This window comes from Anguilla rostrata, chromosome 2 (genome assembly GCF_018555375.3).
Source record: "Anguilla rostrata isolate EN2019 chromosome 2, ASM1855537v3, whole genome shotgun sequence".
Lineage (NCBI taxonomy): Eukaryota > Metazoa > Chordata > Actinopteri > Anguilliformes > Anguillidae > Anguilla > Anguilla rostrata.
In genome coordinates, this window is record NC_057934.1 from 29,101,041 (window position 1) to 29,123,584 (window position 22,544).

General features: G+C 40.7%; 1 protein-coding gene across 6 annotated transcripts in view; it reads left to right on the forward strand.

Annotated features, from left to right (window-relative positions):
* Positions 1-22,544, forward strand: part of srcap (Snf2-related CREBBP activator protein) — a 111,709-nt gene that overhangs the window by 8,102 nt on the left and 81,063 nt on the right. For 3 of the 6 annotated variants that reach the window (XM_064321469.1, XM_064321471.1, XM_064321472.1), the window contains exons 1-5: positions 1,635-5,193; positions 7,166-7,402; positions 9,684-9,869; positions 14,350-14,490; positions 18,780-19,005. In XM_064321469.1, coding sequence (XP_064177539.1) covers positions 2,359-5,193; positions 7,166-7,402; positions 9,684-9,869; positions 14,350-14,490; positions 18,780-19,005 — 3,625 coding nt within the window. In that variant the 5' untranslated portion in view covers positions 1,635-2,358. Of the gene's footprint in view, positions 1-1,633; positions 5,194-7,165; positions 7,403-9,683; positions 9,870-14,349; positions 14,491-18,779; positions 19,006-22,544 lie in introns of those variants that run through there. The other 3 variants (XM_064321466.1, XM_064321467.1, XM_064321470.1) reach the window with 2 other exon arrangements.

Sequence of the window (22,544 nt, forward strand, 5' to 3'; positions counted from 1 at the left end):
CGCTGTGCTGAAAAAAATGTGCAGATACGCGGAGCTCTCACTCTAATAAAATTCAAATGAAACATTCATTATACTTTTGGAAAGCTTGTACTGTCCTCTGCACAATAAAGCCGCGTTTCCACCGCAGGAACTTTACCCCGGAACTAGGAACCTTTTGAGGAACTCAGTGCGTTTCCACCGCAGGAACTAGGGTCTAAATTTAGTTCCGGGGGCTTTATTTTACCCCCCAAAAAGTTCCTGCTCGGGGGGTAGTACTTTCCGAAAGTACAGGAACCTTTTGGGTGGAGCTTGCAGCGCTGAACATTTCTGATTGGTCGAGTACTCGCAGCATTTTTTTGTGTTTGTTTTCAGCCGCCATGTTTAAAAATATGCAGCCGCAAACCAATTTATTTTCATAATAACTTCAAATCAAACTTGTATGTTATGCGGCGCAGTAGCCTAGTTTTGGTTATAGCCTGCCAATATATTGTGCCGGTAGTATAGGTGGGGTATAGGTGGAGCAGAGCCGGGTCTGATTTCTGTGTAAAGATGTCAAGCCGGAGAAAACTAAATAAAAGAATACGGCAGTATAGATCAGCGTTGTTATTATTTTATTACACTTCCTCATGTTCCTTCAGCCTTGATGCCCTTTTTTGATTAAATCTCCTTTGTTTTTGTTTTATTCTTCTTGTTCTGATTGCTAATTTAACACCCAGCTCAGCAAACAGTTTAGTTAGCAAAACCAGAAACACCAGGGGTAACATTTTGCAAGGCGGCAGTTTCAAAAATATCACACAACAATCTTTTACTAGAGAGACTGTTTATTGTGCGCGAGATACATAACTGCACGGGCAAAAAGGTGGATAAAGATCATTTGTGGAAATTGATCATCACTAATTCTACCCCAGGTCTGCTACGGCATTTTAACCCGGCTCGGCAGTGTAAAGACAGCTTAAGTTAACCTAATGTTAGACAATGAATGAGTATGTACATAACGTTACTTTTATAACAACCATTTTTTATTCACTAAATAGTAAGTGTCACGTCACACAGGCGACACTGGTTGGATCCGGTTGGATCTATGGGAAGTGAGGTCCAAAAACACCTGCTATTACTGCTTCTCGCCATTGGTACCGCCAAAGAAACGGAAATCTTCGAGATTGTAACTTTAAGCAATTAAAAGGCAATGCCACCAAATACGAACAGTACATGTAAACTTTTGACCCACTGAATCTGATATAGTACATAAAAGCTTAAATAAATCGGTCTCTTCGATATCATTTTGAAATGACCTCTCATGGAAATAAAGTAGATATCCTAATTGACTTAACACAGGAAATGTAGAGTAACATGACGTGTGGAGTTGTGAACTTGAGTTTGGCCTCAACTGTTTGCTGTTACTTAACTGAATTCCTAAGCAATATTTCTCTATTTATTTTAATGGTGGTGTTTGCTGGAAGTAGCTAATTTGATCTTACTGAAGTACAAATAAAGTACCACAAGTACTTGCAGAATGTGGGAGTCACCTCTTACTTGTCAGAGATGTCTTCACTTTTTCAGTTGGCAAATGCACATTTATTGTCTTGTGTGCAGCATTGTGCTTTTTGTCCTAAGCTAAAATGACTTGTTAATTTTTCCTGTGCTCTTTTCTCAGGTGCAGTGGGTTGTGGCGGCAGGGCCAAAGGAGGACGTTTTGGGGAGGCAGCAGTACAGCAGCCTCCCCCCACGGCTGTGGCTGTGCTGGGTGGCGCCCTCCTGGCTGCCCAGAATGTGGCCGGGTCATCCCAGCATGCCCTGCAGCCGGCCACAGCTGCCCTCTCTGCTCCATTGTCCAGCAACATTTTGTCACAGCAAGAGACAGACGCACATACCAAGGAACAGACACCTACAGAGGTTCACAGAAACGGTAAAACTGAAGGCAGCAGTACAGACGAAACTGACACTGACAATTTTCAAAAAGGATTGGCTACCTCTTTGTACCAGAACTTCAGTAGCCCTGCATATTCCCAGACAGTACAACCTTTTCCAAGCAGACTTGTGGACATACAGGCAGACCTTGCACAAACAACAGAAGTATTGCACAGGTCAGACGGAGGTTGCAATTCCGACTGGCAGAAGGACTTTAGAGTGGAAGGATCTGCTCATTCAGACCAAGAGGAAATCCTACAGGAGGGGCCAGCAGGAGGACCAGAAGGTGAAATACAAGACAGAAGAGGACAGCAGCACCCAACGAAGGCAAGATCAGTGCAGGAAGTTGCAAATACAGAGGTGCTGGGACAAGGGGGTGAAAACGGAAAAGTTTCTCTTTGTTTCAGCCAGTACAGCTCCCCTCTGGCTGTCAGCTTTTTTGCAGGTACACATAACAAGGAACCTAAAGACATGGATCATTCCCAAACCACCTCACCAGATCAGTCAACTGAGCCCAGCTCCCTTCCTCAGTCTGGCTCCAAAGAGGGAGAGATCTTTGGTCCAATTATTGAGAACCTCTCTCCTTCATTTTCCGACTCTGACAGCTTACAGGTTAAACACACAGAATCCACGTTTAGAACACGCTCTCTGGATTGCAGTGAAAGGGAGAAAAGGACAATACAGGGAGAAGTGGATGGAGTGGAAGACCTGTCACCAAAAGCAGTGCAGGAGGGCTCTGAACAGTTCACAGAAGAAACAGAGTGTGAACTTTTGGGTATTGGGGAGCATTCTCTCTGCTCTACATACCATCTACAACCTGAAGGCGTATGCACAGAACGGACTCCCTCACCTCTGCAAGCAAAGATTCATGGGACCCCAAAACCTGGAGACTTCACTTTTAAACCGCATGGACTTCCAGGGAATCCTTTCCCCTGTGATACAGCAGACAATGGGGAAAAGGAGTCTAGTTCACAAGGTGCTTGCTTCCCCCCACTGCCAGTGGGGAGGGACAGGATTTACGAAGAGAGTGAAATGGATCAGTCCATTTTATCCATTGCAAGTGGTAATACTGTGCAGGCGAATCTCTTGGAAACCAGAACATCCTCTCCAGCTAATGTTCTTCAAAATGCTATGGATGTTGCAGTCCAGCTCGATGTGTCATACCTCAGGGAGGCACCAGAGCCAGGTCTACAGGAACATCCTGTTCTAGTTGAGAAGGCTGAATCAGTTTTGTCAGAACAAGAGTTCTGTAATCAAAACATAGTGGTTTCTGATCTTGTAGGTCCAAGTGGATCCCATGAGACTGTAACAGCAAATCAGGCTTTAAAATGCATTGAATGTCCTGAAGTGGAATTGAAGCAGAGTTGTGTTGCAGAGAAAGCTTTGCTAAGTAATGCTGCTACAGTTGAAAAGGAAATGCTCCCTGACACTGCTGGAGAACTGAGGTTGGAGAGGGTTGCAGCTTCTAGTATGAGAGAGAGGGTCGTAAACCCGCAAGGTGGAACACAGGATTCTGGGATTTTTTGTCTTGAGGAGATGGGGAGAGAAAACCATGCCAGCATTGTGCAGTCATTGCCCTCACCTCACAATCTGCAGAAAATTGGCAGGATTCCTAAAACTCCAGAGAAAAGTCAAACAGGAGCGCAGCTTGACTCTCAACAACTGTCACACCCTCAGACTGGCAACATCAACAATGACTCTTGTACCCAGCTGGAGAATAGCCCCCCTCAACCACATCACAACCTCTCTCTAAGTGATGATGGTCCAAATGTCGTAGAAAATGTCATCAGTTGTCCTCTAAGCCTTCCTGTGACAAAAAATAGTGATGGTCAGGGGGAACCGCAGGATCCAGCAAACAAAAATAAAATTGAGTTGCTGGAGGACTTGACTGAATTGAATGTCACTCAGACTTCCTTGAACCCTAGCATGTGTACCCAAACTATCATTCCTCTGGGGCAGCTAAGCAGAGGCGATGAACAGTTGGGTGAGAATGAGACCAAAGAACATGCAGATAAATCTGGCCTCCCGGTAACTGTTGTGGCAAAAGGCAGTAGCCTTCAAACAGGATTAGGCGCATTACCAATAAAGTCCATAGATATTTGGGCTCCAACAGTCACTGCAGATCATACAGAGACAAACACTTCCCCTGATACACTGCAGAGGGTCAGTTGCATACAACCGATCTCCCCAGACAAAAGAATGATGGAAGCATCCAAGACACCTCTCACTACTGTCACACTGGGACATGCATATTCGCCTGGAGAAGGAGGGAGAAAAAGTATTTTGTCCCCACTTGTCAGTGTGTCTGTGGAGGGCAGTCAGTCCCACACCACTTCTTTACCTGATGAAGTATCTAAGGGGCTGGGATCCTCCTTGCAAAGTGAACGCCTTCCTCATGCTGAGCTCCCAGTTTCCTTCCAAGGAAGTATGCAAGATTCTGGGTGCCCTTCTTTTCCCGTTCTCACCGACTCCTCTGTTCTTGCAGCAAAGGTTGCAACCATGGAGGCTGGCAAAGATCAGGAACCCCCAGTTATTCAGATAACAGAAGACATGCATGAGGCTATATCCTATGATCATGCCATTTCATCTGGTGTTGATCCCAAGCTTCTTATCTTAAATTTGTCAGACACCCCTTTAGACAGATGCCCTCCCACCATCTTGGGTGGGCTGTCAAGTAATTTAGAGGCATTGTGTTTACCTACCACCCAGGCAAGTAGCTCAGTTTGTGAGTCTGGCAGGGTTTCTGTAGAGTGCCTTCCCAAATCTGGTTTGCCCACAGACTCGGTGCCTGAAGTACTCACAGACCCTTCTAACCACAGTGAACCTGCATCTCTTTGCTTTACCCCTGTGCAGAATCCGCTCTCTTTGGCCTCTTCCACTCTCAGACTGCCTCAAAGTGAGTCTGAGTTTGAGGCCTTAGATGAGGTCAAAGCATCCCCAGAGAGTACTTGTACATTGTCCGAAAATCAAGACATCACCACACTGGCTGCAGCTGTTACTCCTTTGTCAGTCACTCCCCTACCTCTATCGGACAGGAATATCTTAAGCAATGTCCAAACCAACCTGGGCTATCACACCATGCCCAGCAAAGACTCAGAAAGCACTCATCTTTTCACAGATGTTTTGGAGTTGGAGCAATGTGAGCGACTACCAGTTCCCCAACTGTCCATCTCAGTCACCCAGTCTCCTACCCCAGAGAGAGAGTGCACAAATAGGAGTGAAAATAGTGACAGTGAAACTGAACTTGCAGGAACATCTCAGGCCTCAGGCTCTAACTTTGCCACCCCTAGTTCAGCAGAGAACAAGGTGAGTACTAATTATACCATTATTAGTGAACACTTTTTGGTGTTAATTTAAAACGTGCGCTGCTCTAGATTATCTTAAACATTGAATATTATCCTTTATCATTGTTCCCCATTAGGAGTGAGAGTGCTGGTAGTTATAAAAAATAATAATAATTTACTCGTTTTAATGTAAATGGTCACTTCAAAATAATTGGGCGATGTCAACCAGTTGACCAAGACGACTTGAGGAAACTCATATCAGTTGGTTTGGTTTCTCAGTATTGATTGGTTAATCGGGTAATCTATAACTTTGTAACGGGGCTCATGGGACATTTCATCTGAATTTGGACAGAAATTTCCCTGACATTTCAGGTTTTCCTGAAACTTTTCTGGGTGTGAAAGGGTAATTGATGCATTTTTAATACTTGGCAGGGCTTGACATTAATATCTTGTGAAGTCTGTATAAGCCATAAAGCAAGCTTGCATTAAACTTAAACTAAAAAATTGTGACTTAGTGCCATGGCTCGTAGGCTACTGGTTGATTTTACATGCTCATGTATGGCAGTGGGTTCAAGTTCAAACTCTCAGAATTCTGACTGATAACCACGGCAATATTTTCACTGGAAATCTTGCCTAAAGTCCCAGCTGATTGGTTAATAGTTTAAATGGATTCTAAAGGTTGTCATGTTAATGGTGACAAGCATGCAACAACATTTAGGTAACAGGTAACAATTCTGAATACTTCTGACATATTTGATTCAGCAACTGTACGCTCAGATCGCTTGCCAGGCCTCACTGACAGTGGCCAAGTGACATCGGTGAGGATTCAGAAACTAACTTTTAAAGATATAATCCAGTCTTCTACTGGGACTTGTCATTTATTGAGGGTGTGACAGAAGTGTTTGGTGGTGCCGACCATAAACAAACATTTTCACTTTGAACGTTGAGTTGAACAAATAATGTTAAAAATCTATTTTATTGGTTATTGCCATTGGGTTGTGATAGCTAGGCTATACCATACAGTCTCGTAGAATTGCTATCAATAAAGGGTAACAACATGCACTTGCTTTGTGTGAAGTTTGATCACCACTGCAGTGAGAAATGTATTGTGCTCATGAGTACACACTGCTGTCAAAGTGCCTCTTTGACAGACAGTGTGAACTTCGCGCGCTGCAAATCTTCCGACCACCTCAGAAAGGAGAGAGAAAGGAGCAAGCATGGAGCGTGCGGCCTAGGCTCTTATTGAAAATAAATATGTGGACGCGACAGTATGGTTTTGAAAGCACATTTAGGCAGAAATATTTAGAAAATGTAACATTTTTAATTTAAGAATTTAATATACATAATTTTTTATTTTATAATTTTTTATGTTATTATTATTATTATTTATTTTTTATTTTTTTAAATGTATAATATGGTGGCAAGGATTTTGCCGTGGCGCCACGCCATGGCAAAACCTTACCAGCAGAAATGGTGGGGTATGGGATATTTGCTAGAATACATAAACAGGCTGTTTCCTTTGCAATTGAATCACATATTTAATTTTCATTTTATTTCATATATTACAATTAACAGAGGTAGTAAATTTCCCTCAGTCAATTTCCCTCAGCGCAGGGCATTGAAACTACATGATGCTCAGCCACTGGTGCATTCTCTTGCTTCTGAAATGGCTCTCTGACTAGTAATCGATCAATCCATTACTCATAGTCATCCCTTTAAACACAATTTATTTACATGTATTTATGGTAACCAGTGTGGCGGTGTGGGAATTTCCAACATTTATTTATTTATTGTATTTTCTATTATATTTATTTACTATTTTTTGATGCTATGTCGCCAGTCAACAGAATACAAGGCTGATGGAAGATCTTGATCACTACTTGGTACTTCTAATGCAAGTGGATGTCTACCTAGCCTCTAGACTTTGTTTTCTGAAAACTAATGGACCACTGATGTTCATGTGGATTTTTTTTCATTATTTTTTGGATATTCAGGTGTGTCGATGGATAGCAGACAGGATTTTGGCAAACTCACCTCTTCCTCCTGCACCCTCTCCATCCACTTGGGTGTCCACCCAGATAGATCGGGCCTTTGCTCCACTGCGAGGACCCCATGGTAAATTCATCTCTCCACCTACCCGGGGCCCGGGAGGGCCCCAACAATCTGATCCAGCCTACACTACGCGTCCTCGTCCAGAGAGGCACACGGACATGGCAGAGTTGGCCAAGCATGTGAGTGTCTGTTCAATGCTACATGTTGCACATGTAGTGTGCCTTATTTCTCAATCTTAATGAAACCATTCACTGCAAGGGAATTTTATGCAGGGGCTCATAAACGCCTATCCTTTTGGCACAATGGAGCCCTTTACATTTGAACAAAGTTAAGAAATAAAGGATCAAAATGCACCTTGGTCAATTTTCAGGTCAGTGAAGGAGACAAATGACTGAAAAAATAAGCGGTTGGAATGCGCCCACATTGACCACGCACGATTCCAATTTTGTTTTATGTTTGTGTGTGGATCATCCATTGTGATTACGTTGTGAGCAGAACGTTTGGTTAAAAACGGCATTCTAGTTTGATGTACTTTTTAAAACAAAAAGGTACAGAGAAGCACCAGGACAGTCAAACATACCATAGCCTACGCTACCCTGGCTTTTTCAACAGAGAAGTCTGTTTAATCAGTGGTTGCAGCAGTGCCGTTCTGCTGCAGCTGCAGAGATATTTGGCTTTAAAAGAATGCAGCACTGAATCTTTTTACCCAAGAGTGGTGACTGGTTAAAAACGTTAATCCAGTGACATTGAAGTGGAGACTGAGGAACTGCTGTAGTTGTATGAGAAACTAATTAGCTACATTGAATTTGTGATAGTTAATACCGGCCAGCTAGCTAACTACTGAAAATGTTGCCATGTCATTTTTTAGGAGTTGGGTGTTTATTCAGACAAACTCAATAATGTAGGCTGTTCGACAGAATGACTTAAAATTTAGGACAGTTTACTATTGGGCACTACACTACATACTTGATTGTATCTCTTCTAGCAATAGATGGTTTGATGTTACACTTCATCTATTTCTTTGACATTTTGAACCTGCATGGAGGTCACGGGGTGAATGGAGATCTCTGGATGAAATTTAGTTTTGATCATTTCAGTTGCTTTCTAAAAAATGTAGCAAATAGAACACAAAAAATTGTTTCTGTGGGTTTTTACACATTTAACCCTAGAAAGGCTGTGTTTTTATTACTTACCCTTACTGTCCAACATTACTACATCAATTTCTGTGCTCACAGTGATCTAATTTCATACATATTGTGCAGCCATATGTTGCAAAACTATTCTTGAAATTAAGGACACATTGAGTCTATTCCAACAGTTGTATTTCTAAATGATAGTGGTTTTGTTATATAAGCTTACGGAAAACTGAATCGAGGCTACCGGCACACTGGGAAACTTGCTAAAATGTGCTAAATGTGACAAAACAAAAAATGGGAAAAAAGTTAAAAGAAATATGACAGTATGCCTACAGTATTTTTTGAAGTAATTTCTTAAGTCATAACAAGCAGGAACTGCACACAAAACAGTTACATTTCTGCACTTGCCATGTAGTCTGTTCAGTTTATTCAAAGTCTCAATTTCAGTGAATAACTGAAAATATGTTGGAACTCCACAGAGTTCTAAACCAATTCTAAAACTTCAATGAACTACAGTGAAAGGCACATTTTGACTGAATATGTTCAAAGGAACAACTGCACCTCTGGGACGCTTGTGCCCATAAGTGGGGCCAGTTGTGACCCTTACCTTAAAGTAAACAAAAAGACACGATAGGTGATTTACTACTATTTTTATATCGTTAAGACACGTTTTCTTTGACCTCTGCCAGTAAACACCATTGAATACAAAGTATATTTATTAAATGTAAATGTATGAAAATCTAGATATTTATTCAAAATACTGTGATGTGAGGTTACACTTTCCCCTTGCTCACTTGTTGCTGGTGTCTGTTGTCTTTTCACATTTTTGCCAGTCTCTCTTAAAGATGCCTTGAAAAACTATTTTCTGTGTGTCAATATATTTAAAAAGTAATTGTTTATTTCAATAATTGTTTATATCCCCTATTCGATAAACATGGAACTGGATACTGACAGGACAGACACGACTGTGGGCAATTTATCTTGTATGAATTCTGAATTAAAAACTGCTATAATGAAGTAGGGGTGACTTTGTATAAATGCGACTGTTTTTGGGTTTTGCTCGTTTTCTTAAAATATTGTTTCTGTGCCTCACAACAAAGGGGTTATGGGAGGCTGATCCAACTCGCTTGCCCACTCACAGCCAACATATAAATCAAATGGTGACCTGGCCTTCACACTGTTGTGACCAATGAAAATGTTAGCACAAGTCAGATTTTTACTTGCGTATGCAAGTCTTGGTGCAAGAATGGATTATGAAATTCATGTTTTTATTTGGAATCAAAGTGTTTATTCTACAAATAATGACTACTCTCTCCATTTATAGGAAGCAGAGATTGAGCACCGGTCTCTTGCTCTGAAGCGGGAGGGATTCTGGTCCCTGAAGCGCCTCTCTCGTGTGGCAGAACCAGGTCGGACCAAAGTGCACTGGGACTATCTATGTGAGGAGATGCAGTGGCTTTCTGCTGACTTTGCCCAAGAGAGAAGGTGGAAGAGAGGGGTAGCTCGGAAGGTAAGAGACCAAAGAGTGCTTGATAAACTTGAATGACAAGAAATTTTTGGTTTTCAGTTCCAGATGTCTTTCACCTTCACCTACAAAAATATGCAGTGCTATTGTTGCTTTTATACTTACAGTCCTGGGAGGGTGTGTGTAGTCAGGTGCACACATGCAAATCCAACCAATATGAAATTTTGAGAATGCAAGGGTGAATTGACACATGGATGAATTCCATACTGAAGGTTTTGCAGGGACAAGCATAAGTCTCTGAAGTTATTCCCACCCGATTTTCAATCCTTTACGTGTATATTAAGTATCTGTGTATTAAGAAATATGAAGTAATGGCTTAATGTTGCCCTCTTATTCAATAGTTTCTGCTACCTCATTAGTAAGCCATTACTTCACTTTATGATTCACTTTATGTAAATTAAGGGAAAAAATGTAAAACCTTAAGTTTTCTTAACCTTAAAAGGATTTTGGCTGTTTTTCACTGTTCTTTTTTTATTTATTTATTTATTTATTTATTTATTTATTTATTTATTTATTAAACAGTTTTTTACATGGTAATTAAGAAACCACAAGTATTACATACCAGTTTTATCAGAAGTCTCTTGGCAACCCAAATCTACCAAAACATTCTGCTTCTATGAGTTAGATAATCAGAAATGGCAGTTCAAGGCAAAAAATGTAATTTACGTTTTATAAAAAAAATGTTTTTTGTAATATATTTCCAAAAATACATGTCTCATCTCAATGAAAACACCCTGCACTGTAAGTCCACGGTGTATGTAGTACCCACACCAAATATCATGTCAAATGAACTTGCCATTTACTTCACAATGTCAATTTCACAAACTGATTGTCCAAGACAATATATGACCACTCGGTCTCAAAAGGGATATCTCTACACGTAAAACCAATGGTTGTATATTTATTCAATAGTTAGTCCCAGATATAGAATGCGGAATGATATTGTATAATTTTTGAAAACCGTCTTGTTTATCTTGTTATTCAGTGAGCAGCATTTTCACTGCTGTATTGGCATATCTTAGAGCTATTGTTGGGTTTATCTTGTTGCTATGATGGAATATGATTTTTGAGTGGTGAAAGAATATTTTTATGAATGCCCAGATAGACAGTATTGTCCATTATGTCATGGGTGGGGGGTGTATTTGCAGATGAGTCTGCAGGGAGGGGGTGCTTGTTAAATGAACGACCAGAGCGACAATGGTGGCGCTGCGAAACTCCGTATTCGGCATAGTTGTCGTGTATCGTCCACTAATGAAACTAAAACAAAGCATTTCTGTTTTCTTTGGTTGCAATGAATGTCTGAGTTGAACAATCTAGGCACGCTGGCGTGCCGACCACTAGGGGGTGTGCGCTAAAGTATTTAAGGTCATAACGTACACATAGAACATGCACCTTGTAGTTGCTTGCCTATAGAAAGAAACAAATGTGCTATTTTTATTCTTTATATATTAAACATTACTTTTTTCACGACATCATTTTCCATCCGATTATTGTCCAAATCCCTCCAAAGTAGTCTCGTTCGTTTGTGCTGAGTTTGTGCTGTATTTAAGTGTCGTTATGTTTATTTAGAAATGAAGCGTTTTATTAGCCATGACGTAATCTTCCACCCCAACAAGCTCCGAATCGGCCCGAAGTGGTGTCATTTGTTTGTGCTGGGTTTGTACTCATTTGTGCCGTAAAAATTATAAATAATTATAATTTTTATAATTATAAATGTAAAATTTTTTTTTAATTTATAATTATACACAAACCAGCACAAATGCAGCACAAACGAACGAGACTACTTTGGAGCGATTTGGACAATGTTGGGGTGGAAAATGACGTCACTGTTGAAAAAAGTAATGTTTAATATCTAAAGAATAAAAATAGCACATTTGTTTCTTTCAACGGCATAAACGAGCACAAACATAGAACAAACGACCAAGACTACTTTGGAGCGATTTGGAGTTACTTGGGGGTGGAAAGTGACGTCACAGCTCATGAAATATAATGTGAAATATATCAAAAACCATACGGCACAAACACAGCACAAACGAATGACAATATTTTTATTCATGTTCTGATCACATGTGGTGCCAAGTTCACGGAGGTCTGGAACATTCTTGCGCCCTTCTACTTCTAGTGTCACTTTGATATCGTATTTCAGTTTCAAATTAATGGAAATAACAGATTTGTTACTAAAGTTATATTGTTTATTTCACATCATAATTGTACGGTCATGATGACAACATAATTTCCTTTCTGGGATCTATAAAGCACAACCTAACCTAACAAATGGAATATAACATCATATATATTTTTATCTATGTTGTAACATTATACGGTTGAACTAGAACTTTTACAAAGTTCAAAGCACTTCAATGCATTGCATCCTAAATGACGATATCTAACGTGACCATACGTTTCTCGCGGATGAGCACTAACTTAATTGAATATTGCTCGGAAATATATTTTTATTTTGGGGATCACAACAGCTAGCCGGCATGGTTTTCGATAAATTACTAACAATATGTTTACTACTTGTTTTAATACAACTATTTATTAGAAATGGTCTATCTCTTGCCTACTGCACCTGTCTTGTCTAAGTGCACTGTAGTTCTGATTTTCACAATGTGTGTATTCCTTTGTAAGTGCTGTGAGCAGAAAGTGCGAAACGAAGATTCATCATGTACTGTACAGTATATGGTTTGTAATGACAAATAAACCTGACTTTGACAGCTAGCTAGCTAGCTAGCTACTACTGATCCAGCCCTTCCTAACGTTAACGTTAGCTAACCGAAACTTTATAAACTATATCTTTCATGCTGGCCCTGACAGACCCGCTAATCTGCCCTGGCTGTATATGACCTGCTCTACATGGTTGGACTTGAAATGATTTTCTCCCTTCTTAACACTGTTGTCCTGGTCATTGAAAAAACGCATTAAGCTAACCAGTGACACCGTCATTGTCTCGTGGGTATAGCTAGCTAGCCACCGGAGTTGGGTGAAGTTGCCCCTAGCTGCTGGTCCAGAGTCAGTTATTTTCTTCCCCTACTAATGGTTAAAGTTAGGACCTGGGAAGGGAAATCTGATCCCCGACCAGCAGTTAGGGGCATCTTCACCCTGGAGCCTAGGCTCCGCACTTGGCAGGTAGACTTACAAGCACACGTGGTTGTGACGTGTATCGTGCGACTTTGATTTAGTGTAGTTCAGGACCACCAACACATCGTAAATCGACATAGGTCTGTTTTTTTCCCCTCAAGAGATCTATTGTTGCACATGCTACGGCAGAAAATGATGGTCCCAAAACAACGTGAGAAATTTTTTTTTTTAATCGCTATAGATGTTTTACAATCAATGATTTTTAAAAAGTCAGTAGGATTTTAAGATTGGGCTGTGACGTCATGAACCAGACGCCCTCTGGAGGCAATTTGACTTATAAGCTTAATACAGTACTGTCGTAGCAGGATACACCATTGTATTTGTGCAGGCTACACAAGCCAGAGGCACGTCTGTTTCTACCACGATAGATGGAGATGTACCCTGCCACACTACTGGCGGTCTCCTTCTACGCACAACTGTTAGCACAGCGGAAAGGCTAAAATTATATTTGCAGTCAGATAACCAAGATGACTTTAATCTTGTTCCTGTTGCACTGGGTAAGACTACAAGCTTTCCTTCGCCACTCAGATACTTTCGCTGATTCGTGTATCCGAGAGGTTTCTTGCACCGTTCTTCCCTGACGTCTCACATTAACAAGGTGTTTTCGCCCACCGAACTGGCAATCACTGCATGGTTTTTGTTTAGTTCCCCATTCTCCATGAATTCTAGAGACTGTAGTGTGTGAATCCCTGGAGGGCTATGGTTTCTGAGATACTGGAACCACCACGTCTGGCACCACCAGTCATACCACGGTCACTTAGGTTATGCATCTTGGCTATTCTACTGTATGGTCAAACAACAACTAAACCTTTTCACCATATCTGCATGCTTTATATATTGAGTTGTAGCTACATAAATCACTGGAGGAGCAGGCTATCCACATTAACAAGCAGGTGTACCTAATAAAGTGGTCACTGAGTGTATTTTGGGAGATGGCATTTGTTTTATTAGGGGATTTGATGAGACTTGATGGGAATGGTGGCTTGGTTCTGGGAGAAAAGTTCTAGGCTGGAATGAAATGGGTTTGGAAAAAGGATGGGGAAAAATAGTAAACTTTTGTATTAAGACCTTCTTGGAAAATAATACCTGTGTACTTTCAGGTTAATTTTGTCCAGAATACTTTCCAACTTTTGTATGAATATTCTGTCACACTTCAGTCACTGACAAGTTTTGCATAGTTTTGTAGAATGGTGATCACCCTCTATTTTTGTCTTTAGAATTCTACCGTCAAAACACACACTATAGGCTTCTGCGTTGACTGCGTATCTTTTCAGTCAGTTAAAAATTGTTTGCATGAACACAAGCATACATTTATGTGTTGCAGGTAGTGCGGATGGTGATGCGACACCATGAAGAACAGAGGCAGAAAGAGGAGAAAGCCAAGCGGGAGGAACAGGCCAAGCTGCGCCGGGTGGCCTCTTCAATAGCCAAGGAAGTTCGGGCTTTTTGGAGCAGTGTGGAGAAGGTAATTTACAAACACTCAATTGTGTGCAGTGTGATGCAGCATCTATGATGTATAAAATTTTCCAAGATAAATGAGCTTTGTCGCTCATTACCATAAATGAAAGCTAAAATGAAAAATTGGTATGAAAATAACACTTTCGTGAACTGAAGTAAAATGAAGAAATTCTGAATTTCTGGAACTAAAATACGTCTGAAACTAAATTAAAAAACTTCATTTAATTTTTTTTCCTGTGATGATAGGACTATTGGTTTTGGCCTGGTTGTCAGGCTTCTCGGTAGTCGTGGCAATTGTCATTTTGTAACCCCAGAGCTGCACTGGATGCAAAAATTTCAGTGCATGTGTAAAATTCTAGTACACACGCAACAGATGTCCAGAAAGATCTAGCTGTGGTCACTGGTACCTGCTACACAAACCATGCAAATATGAGTGTAGGTGTGAGAGAGTTGCATGCGTTGGCTATATGGGATTGGAATCTATTGTTACAAGTTTACGCTTCCACTCTCACTGCAACTGTAAACACCTCACAGCTAGACCAATGAGGGTTTGTAGCTGGAGGGGAAGGCACCGCGTGTTTTCCCTTGGCTGGTGTTATTCAAAACCGGAGATGTTGGTTATTTTTCCTCTGTTCGTAAGAACAGGGCACAATTACACTTAAGAATGCACTGGGTCCGTCGCCGCGGGTCAGATATGAAGGCGCTGCTTCATATCCCGCTTAAGACTGGCCTGAAACGTATCGGTAGCATTCTGGTTACTCTCCGTTCGCAAACGGGGCTATGCTGTCATCAGAGATATATCTGATCTGTCGCCGGACTGTCAATATTCCAATGGGAGCATCAGAATATTCACAAATGCGCGGAACAACACATCAAATATATCCATGACCACAGCAAGTAAGCGTAACAGTTACTAGCTTTTACCCTCGTGATAATCTGACTCCATATTAAATTATAATTTAAAATTTGGGTTTAACTATACGTGGAACTTGGGAGTGGTTACACTCGACTCTATCTTGTGCCATCATTCCTCAATATATGCTCCCGGGTTTAGCACTATTGTTAAATCTCAGTTCGGTGAAGAACCCAGAGGGTAGGAGGCTGACCACCATAATACATGCCTTCCTTTGTGCATAGATAGTTATGAGCCCAGGACAGTGTGTATCTATCGGGCTCCTTAAGGCGAATTTGACAAGAACCGGCGTATAACGCCCATGGGTCCTCTTAAGCCAAAACACCAGAACCAATACCACCAATCCCGTTAGCGGGCAGATCGTGGTCACCTATCTAACTTGAAGACCTCACTAAAGACGTTCGCTGTACTAGACCCCTGATCAGTAGGTCCTAGTCATAATAGGTCCTAGTCATAATTGTCTTGTCATAATTGTCATAATTGTCTCTCTAAATAATGAGTATTTAATCGGAATTTCGGCTGAAAAGAAGATAAAATGGATTAGAGTCATGAAGACCACGCAAGTTAAATAAATTCTTATTTTTAACAGGCAGTTAGGTCATTAGCTTCAAATTCACAATCAATTATAAGGTTCAAAAACATAAATACAGAGTAAAAAGTTCTTACCCAGCCTGTTTAGCTACACACGAAATCAGAGTCTGCGCAGTGTGGGAAGTCGATTGCGATCTTTCCTGTTCAGCTACGCACAGAACACAGTGCAGTGTGGGAAGTCGGTTACAATCTTCCTTGTCTAGCTACACACAGAGCACAGAGTATGTGCAATGTGGGAAGTCGTTTACGATCTTCCTCGACTGCTTTGTCTCCCTTCCTTTTAAGCCAAATCCCGCGTTTGGTCTAGGCGGCATTGCCATAAATTAACCTGGCTGAGTCAAATCTGGAATTTCGGCCCCCACCATTTGGAGGCGGTTGTTAAAACAATTAGTGGGGAAATTGGGAAAAGGAGATGATTACCAGAGAGGACATTCCATTGTGAGTTTCTAAAACTATGTTTTTTCAAATTCTATTTGGTATGAAACATATTTCATTCAATTGCTTGGATTTTCCTGAATACGTCCATACCAAACATGTCAAGTGGATGTAATATTATGGTGCAGTTGTCATGAAAATACCCTTTTGTTTAACCATTTTACATGCAATCCATGTTATTACATAAGGCATAATACAACAATACAATGAAAACATGTGCATGGTTTGTACGGTTTTCCGGGGTTTGTAAATAGGATAAACAGATGGTTTAAAGTCCAGATCCAGAAAAGAAAATAAGTGTAATGACAGAGGGGACCACATAAGGGCACTGTGGTACTGTCAAGCGCAGTTGCCCCACCATTTTGCCAGAGGCCTGATGACCCTTACTGACCCCCACAACCATAGACAAAGAGACCTGTTCCCCTTATCTTAGTTGTGTCCAGATGGCAACATTCCAGAGGCCCAATGGCCTGCTCATCCCGAGGAAGTCCGAGTAACTTATTGTTTTACCACAAGGCTCTCGGGTTCTTTGAAGTATCGGGATGAGTCCCATGCCGGCTCGTTCAAATGCCAGCCTTTTCTGGGTCCCAGTTTGGCTCCCTTCTACACAACCAATAGTACTGTATACTTGCCAACCGCAAACTCATGACTTCAAGCAGCGCTGCACAACTGCTAACCACTGCACCCAGTGGATAGTTCTGAATTTATCTCCCTCTAAAGCACTTCTGATATTGTTTTTCTGTTTTTATATTTACTCATTGTAAACAGGCAAGATACTAGTCTACATAATTTTTTCCTGGAAAGTGTTTTGCTATCATTAATTAGCAAAGCAAATGTTGCATCCATCTGCAGCCATGCATAGAGGTAGCACAGTTTGCATGCAGTCTGTAGGTTGGCTGTGTCTCAAACAGAAGACAGTTGCTTTGCTGCCTACATCTTAGAAGTGAGCTCCCTCCCAAGGTAGCATTCTAACAGAAAAGGCAACAAACTTGGGATGCACATTGAAGGTGGGATGACGTATTGTATGTGATTACTAACAAGTGACCTGCCTTGTTCATGGAATGCTCAGCGAGGCTTACAAATATTACATGATATTATTCCAGTGTATTGAATAATAAAAACGTATTTTTTATTTACAAGTTATTGAGTTCACTGTATACTCGCACGCTCCCGCACTGCTGTCGCAACTGCTGCCGCAACTGCTGCTTTGGTGCTCTCAGCCGCAATGACTTTAACAGAAGGACACCTGAGGTAATCGCCAAAACCTACGGGATACCCTACTTGGTTGAGGATCAGATGCTGCCTTGGCAACCAACTAGCCAAATACTTAATTATAGGCCTATTCAAAACAGAGGCTGAACTATAATGTAGTCACGCTATAACTAGACTAGCTACTCTTTATACCGTCATTCACGTCAAGCTGATACTGTTGCAAGTGTGACATTAACTTGGTTTGCTGCACTTACGAATTTACACTTTATCAAGTCAGACCGAAGCACATTAATTTAGTACAGTGGCTGAACGTTTATAGACGCTGCTTCATAGCCATATGTCTTAATGTGCTGCTTGAAGAATGAGAAATTGAGAAACTAAACTACCTTTCAATTGGTGAATAAAAATATTAAGCATGTTTAAAATTGTAGTTTTATTTTCTTCAACGTCATTATGCTTTGCTCAGAAAATCGACTGAGTTATCTTGGAATGCTTATTATGGAGGTCTTGCCTCATCCACTTAACTGGCTTCATGGTCATTTCCATTTCTTTTCAAGATTTTACCACAACACATTGGAACTGTAAATATGTGGGTTATTTGACTTGCTTTCATGTGCTGCTGCTGGTTTTTAGTTTTTTAGTTCTGTTTTATATCATTCAGTTTAGGAATATTCTGACTACCCATCTAAACTGTGCTATGTCCCCCTTGTGTCAAACCTGTAAGTTTTGGAAACTGTGCTTTAGTTCATATCATCCAGCATATCGTTGTGCCAAGATAAATGCTATTCAGAAGCACGTTATAAATTCAATTAAACATTTATATCGCTAATACTACTGTAAAATAGTAAAACACTAACCAATAAAAATACATGTTCTTGAATAATAATAACAATTACCAACACATTCACTGTTCTGGTTTAAGCATGTTTCAGTACTACGCTTCTGTGTCTTAGCCTTTTTGTCACTAATAAGGAGCTAGGAGCTGAGTAATATGGAGGTGCTTTGTTTTCCATGCATTGGTGAGGTTTTGATTTCGGCAAATGTTATTGGTAAAAAAAAAAGTGGATGTTCTTCAGTGCTTACTTCTTTACCAGTATGTTTGTCTCAAATTGCTATGAAATAGTTTTTTTCACTTTCCTCTTTAGGTGGTACAATTTAAGCAGCAGTCTCGCCTGGAGGAGAAGCGGAAGAAAGCCCTAGACCTTCAGTTGGACTTCATTGTGGGCCAGACGGAACGCTACTCTGACCTACTCAGCCAGTCCCTTAGTGAGGCCAATGTAGTTGCTCCTCCAATAGCCACCCCTCTAACCAGCCCTGAAGCAGCAAGCTCTGGACCCAAAGGAATACAGCATCACCTGCAAGATGAGGATGGTGAGTAGGCAAAAGTTCCACTTTTTAAAAATTCAATGAAAAGTTAATTTTTCCTGTTGCATGACGTTGACAAAGCATGGCTGTTCTATAGTAAAGTTTATTCAGTAGTGGTGTTGTAGAGGTACAGAATTGAATATCCTCAGAAAGCAATATTGCTGTACAATTTGTCATGTCATAATCCAGGCTAAACAAATCCAATCATTTCAGATACAAATAGCTAGCTAGCTGGCTACATTCAATGAACGAAAGCAACTCTGGATATGTTTTTTTTATGTGCGTGTCAAAGGTTAAATCCGAATCAGTGGTAACACCAAAGTCTTTCACAACCATATTTCAGTCAGCCAAACAACCATCACAGTTTAGAGTAAGAGTACACATTTTCTCCCTTAGTATTTTGGGACCTAAAACCAACATTTCCATCTTATCTGAGTTCAAGAGCAGAAAATTAGAAAGCATCCAAACTTGATATCTACAGTACAGGTCTCTAACTGTGAAAGCGGCAGCGCTTCACCAGGTTTCATTGAAATATATATTTATGTACGTCCGCATAGCAGTGGAACTATATGCCATGTGCCCGGATAATACTGGTAGCATATATAAGGAGAAAAGTACTCGTCCTAGCACTGATCCTTGTGGAATACCATATTTCATCATTGAGTAGCTGGACTCTTCTTTTAATTTAGCAAACTAAGTATGATCTAAACCATGCAAGTGCCTGTCCATGAAGTCCAACACAGGCCTGGAGTCTGTCCAAAAGCTGCACTCAATTCAAGGAGTACAAGAACTGACTGAGTTTTGGTCAGCTGACCATAGTAAATCATTAGTAACCATGACAACTGCTGTTTCATTGCTGTGGTAGGGTCTAAACCCTAATTGGAATATTTCAGAGATACCGTTAGAGCTAAGGTATGCAGTAAGTTGCTTAACAACAGCTTTCTCTAATAATTTCGATAAAAATTGAAGGTTTATGTCTATTTAAACCTATTTAGGTCTATATTCCATTTTGTCAGGTTCTGCATTTGGTTTCTTCAGTAATGGCTTAACTGCCACTTTTAGTGACTCAGGTTCATATCTGGTTACTGGGGATGGGTTAATTAATTTTAGCATGTACTGGCGTAGTAAAAGAAGTTATTTAACCAATTTTGAAGGAATTGGGTTGAGCAGACAGGTAGTCTGTTTTGAGGACTATTTTAGATGGCTCATCCATGCTAATGGACATTAGAAAGTTCAGTGCCGCTGTTTGTACATCTTCCTGTTGTAACCAATCACTGGGCTGTTTATTTATACTAGCAGGAGTAATGTAGGGCCTGGGTGGTGTCATTGTACCATGGAGTATGATTTTTCTGTCTAAAATTTCCTCTTTTTCGAGGGGCAACCATATCAAGTGTGCTTCTGAGAGTAAGGCCCTGTTCACACCTGGCATTAAAATGCGTCTTAGGTGATCCGATCACAAGTGGACAGCGCTAACTACAGGTGTGAATGCACCCTGGGCCCCATTGAAGGACCGCCTAGTCAACAGACATCCTCTGCCTAAGCGGAAGTACGTACTCATTCGCACGCCAACGGCGTCATATTAAAGTGCGAAACAATAAGAAGCCACACTGAATAACAAAATAAATGAGACAAAGTTTTTTAAAAATGATATGTTTGCTGATAGACCTATCTGACGTTGTTTTCTGGAGCAAAAGAGACGCGGATAGAACTATAATTTTGGTTGGTTCTCAAATCGCGTAAACTGGCTTTGTCCGCGACGTTTGAAAATTTTGAAAAGCGCATAGAGACACATTACGAGTGCGTCAATCATCTTGGGCGATTTGGTTTGCCTGGAGCACGCCAAGGAATAGACCCAGTCTGTCTTTGTTTTGATTTTGTCCGCGTGCTAAGGTCTTCGCAAACTACTACTTCTTTTAATTTCCGGCAAACTAGGCACAGGTACTGCATTGCTGCCGTAGACTGTATAAAAATATACCGGTTAAAACATATATATACCGGTTGTTTTTGACCTCCCACCGGTTAAAAACAACAACAAATTTGATCTTTGCAAACAGAAATGATGTACGTGTTTATTTGTATATTGAGCGGGGAAGTGAGATCCGAGTGGTCACTCGAGACATGTGGAGACACATTCTAATGCCAGGTGTGAACTGACATCCATCTCGACTGAATCTGGACACAATCTGGATATATCCGCATACAAATTACAGGTGTGAACAGGGACTAAGTGTTAACTGGTTAGTCAGTTGGTCCAGTGATACTTCATCAGCCTTTTCTTCATTGGAGAGGAATGGCTCCTCAGGGTTGTAGTAGTGTCTAGGCACTGATACAGGTGGTTTGGATGCCTTGATTTCAAAGGTAATAAGGAAATGATTGGATAGTACAGGGTTATGAGGTGCGACAGTAAGATTTTACTACATTGATACCATGGGACAGCACTAAATCTAAGGTATGGCTTCGGTAGTGAGTAGGCTCACAAACATTCTGTACAAAACCAATAGAGTAAATAATAGAGGCGAAAGCTGTTCCTAGGAGATCACCATGTTTATCCACATGTATGTTGAAATTGCGAATAATCACAACCTTATCTGCTGAAATTGCAAGGTGCGATAGAAACTCAGCAAATTCTATTAAGGCTTCTGGGGAAAGAGCATATAGAGCCAAATACCTTACACAGCATGGCTTGAGGATGTCCTGCTTGGGTGATGCCAAGTTAAGGTGTAGGAGGGAAGGGGGGTAAAACTAATTTATGACAGTGACTGGCCTACCTAAAAGCTGACTGTTTACTTATTGATCAAAGTGAACTTATGTTGTTGGAAGCCGGGCTAAGCAACATGCTATTATCAAAAGATTCCTGAAATAACTGAATGTACTCTCTTTTTAACAAGATCAAACATGAATAAGTAAGAAGGTAATTCAGTTCAGCTCTTGAATACCTATAAAAAGCATGGAAATTTAACTCTTCTACAACAGGATGATATTTGTGGACAGATAATGGTCAAAGCCAGCCAGTTGTAACCTCCACCTTCAGTCAAAATATTTTCCATATAACAAAACCAAATCGTACCACATTGGTTTCCGCTTGAAACTGGAACTGGTTCTAAAAATGGAGATGACATTAAGATTTTCACTCAGCCACTGAAATGTCATAGGTTGTATTCAAACTTAAGGGGAAATGCTATGCATGTGGCCATTAGGGATGTATCCGAATATGATATTCGGGAAAGCACGAATAATGCGATGGAACCAGATATTTCTTCTCCCCGAAGTTGTTCGTTATTATTCAGATTCGGGGGGGAAAAAAAAAAAGTCAGCTCCATGTCTGAGTTCCAGTTTCCAGTTCCAGTGTAGCACCAGTTACACATGGCTGCAAGCTGTATCTGGAACTCCGGCACATAGCAGCTGCAGTAGGCTATATTATACCATTATCTATGTGCACAAAGTTAGCTAGCTAAAGAGATTGGATTAATTTAGATAACCTCTAATTAAAAGATAATGCCCATTCTGTTTGCAACATAGGACTTTGATTTCACTAACTAGTCGTT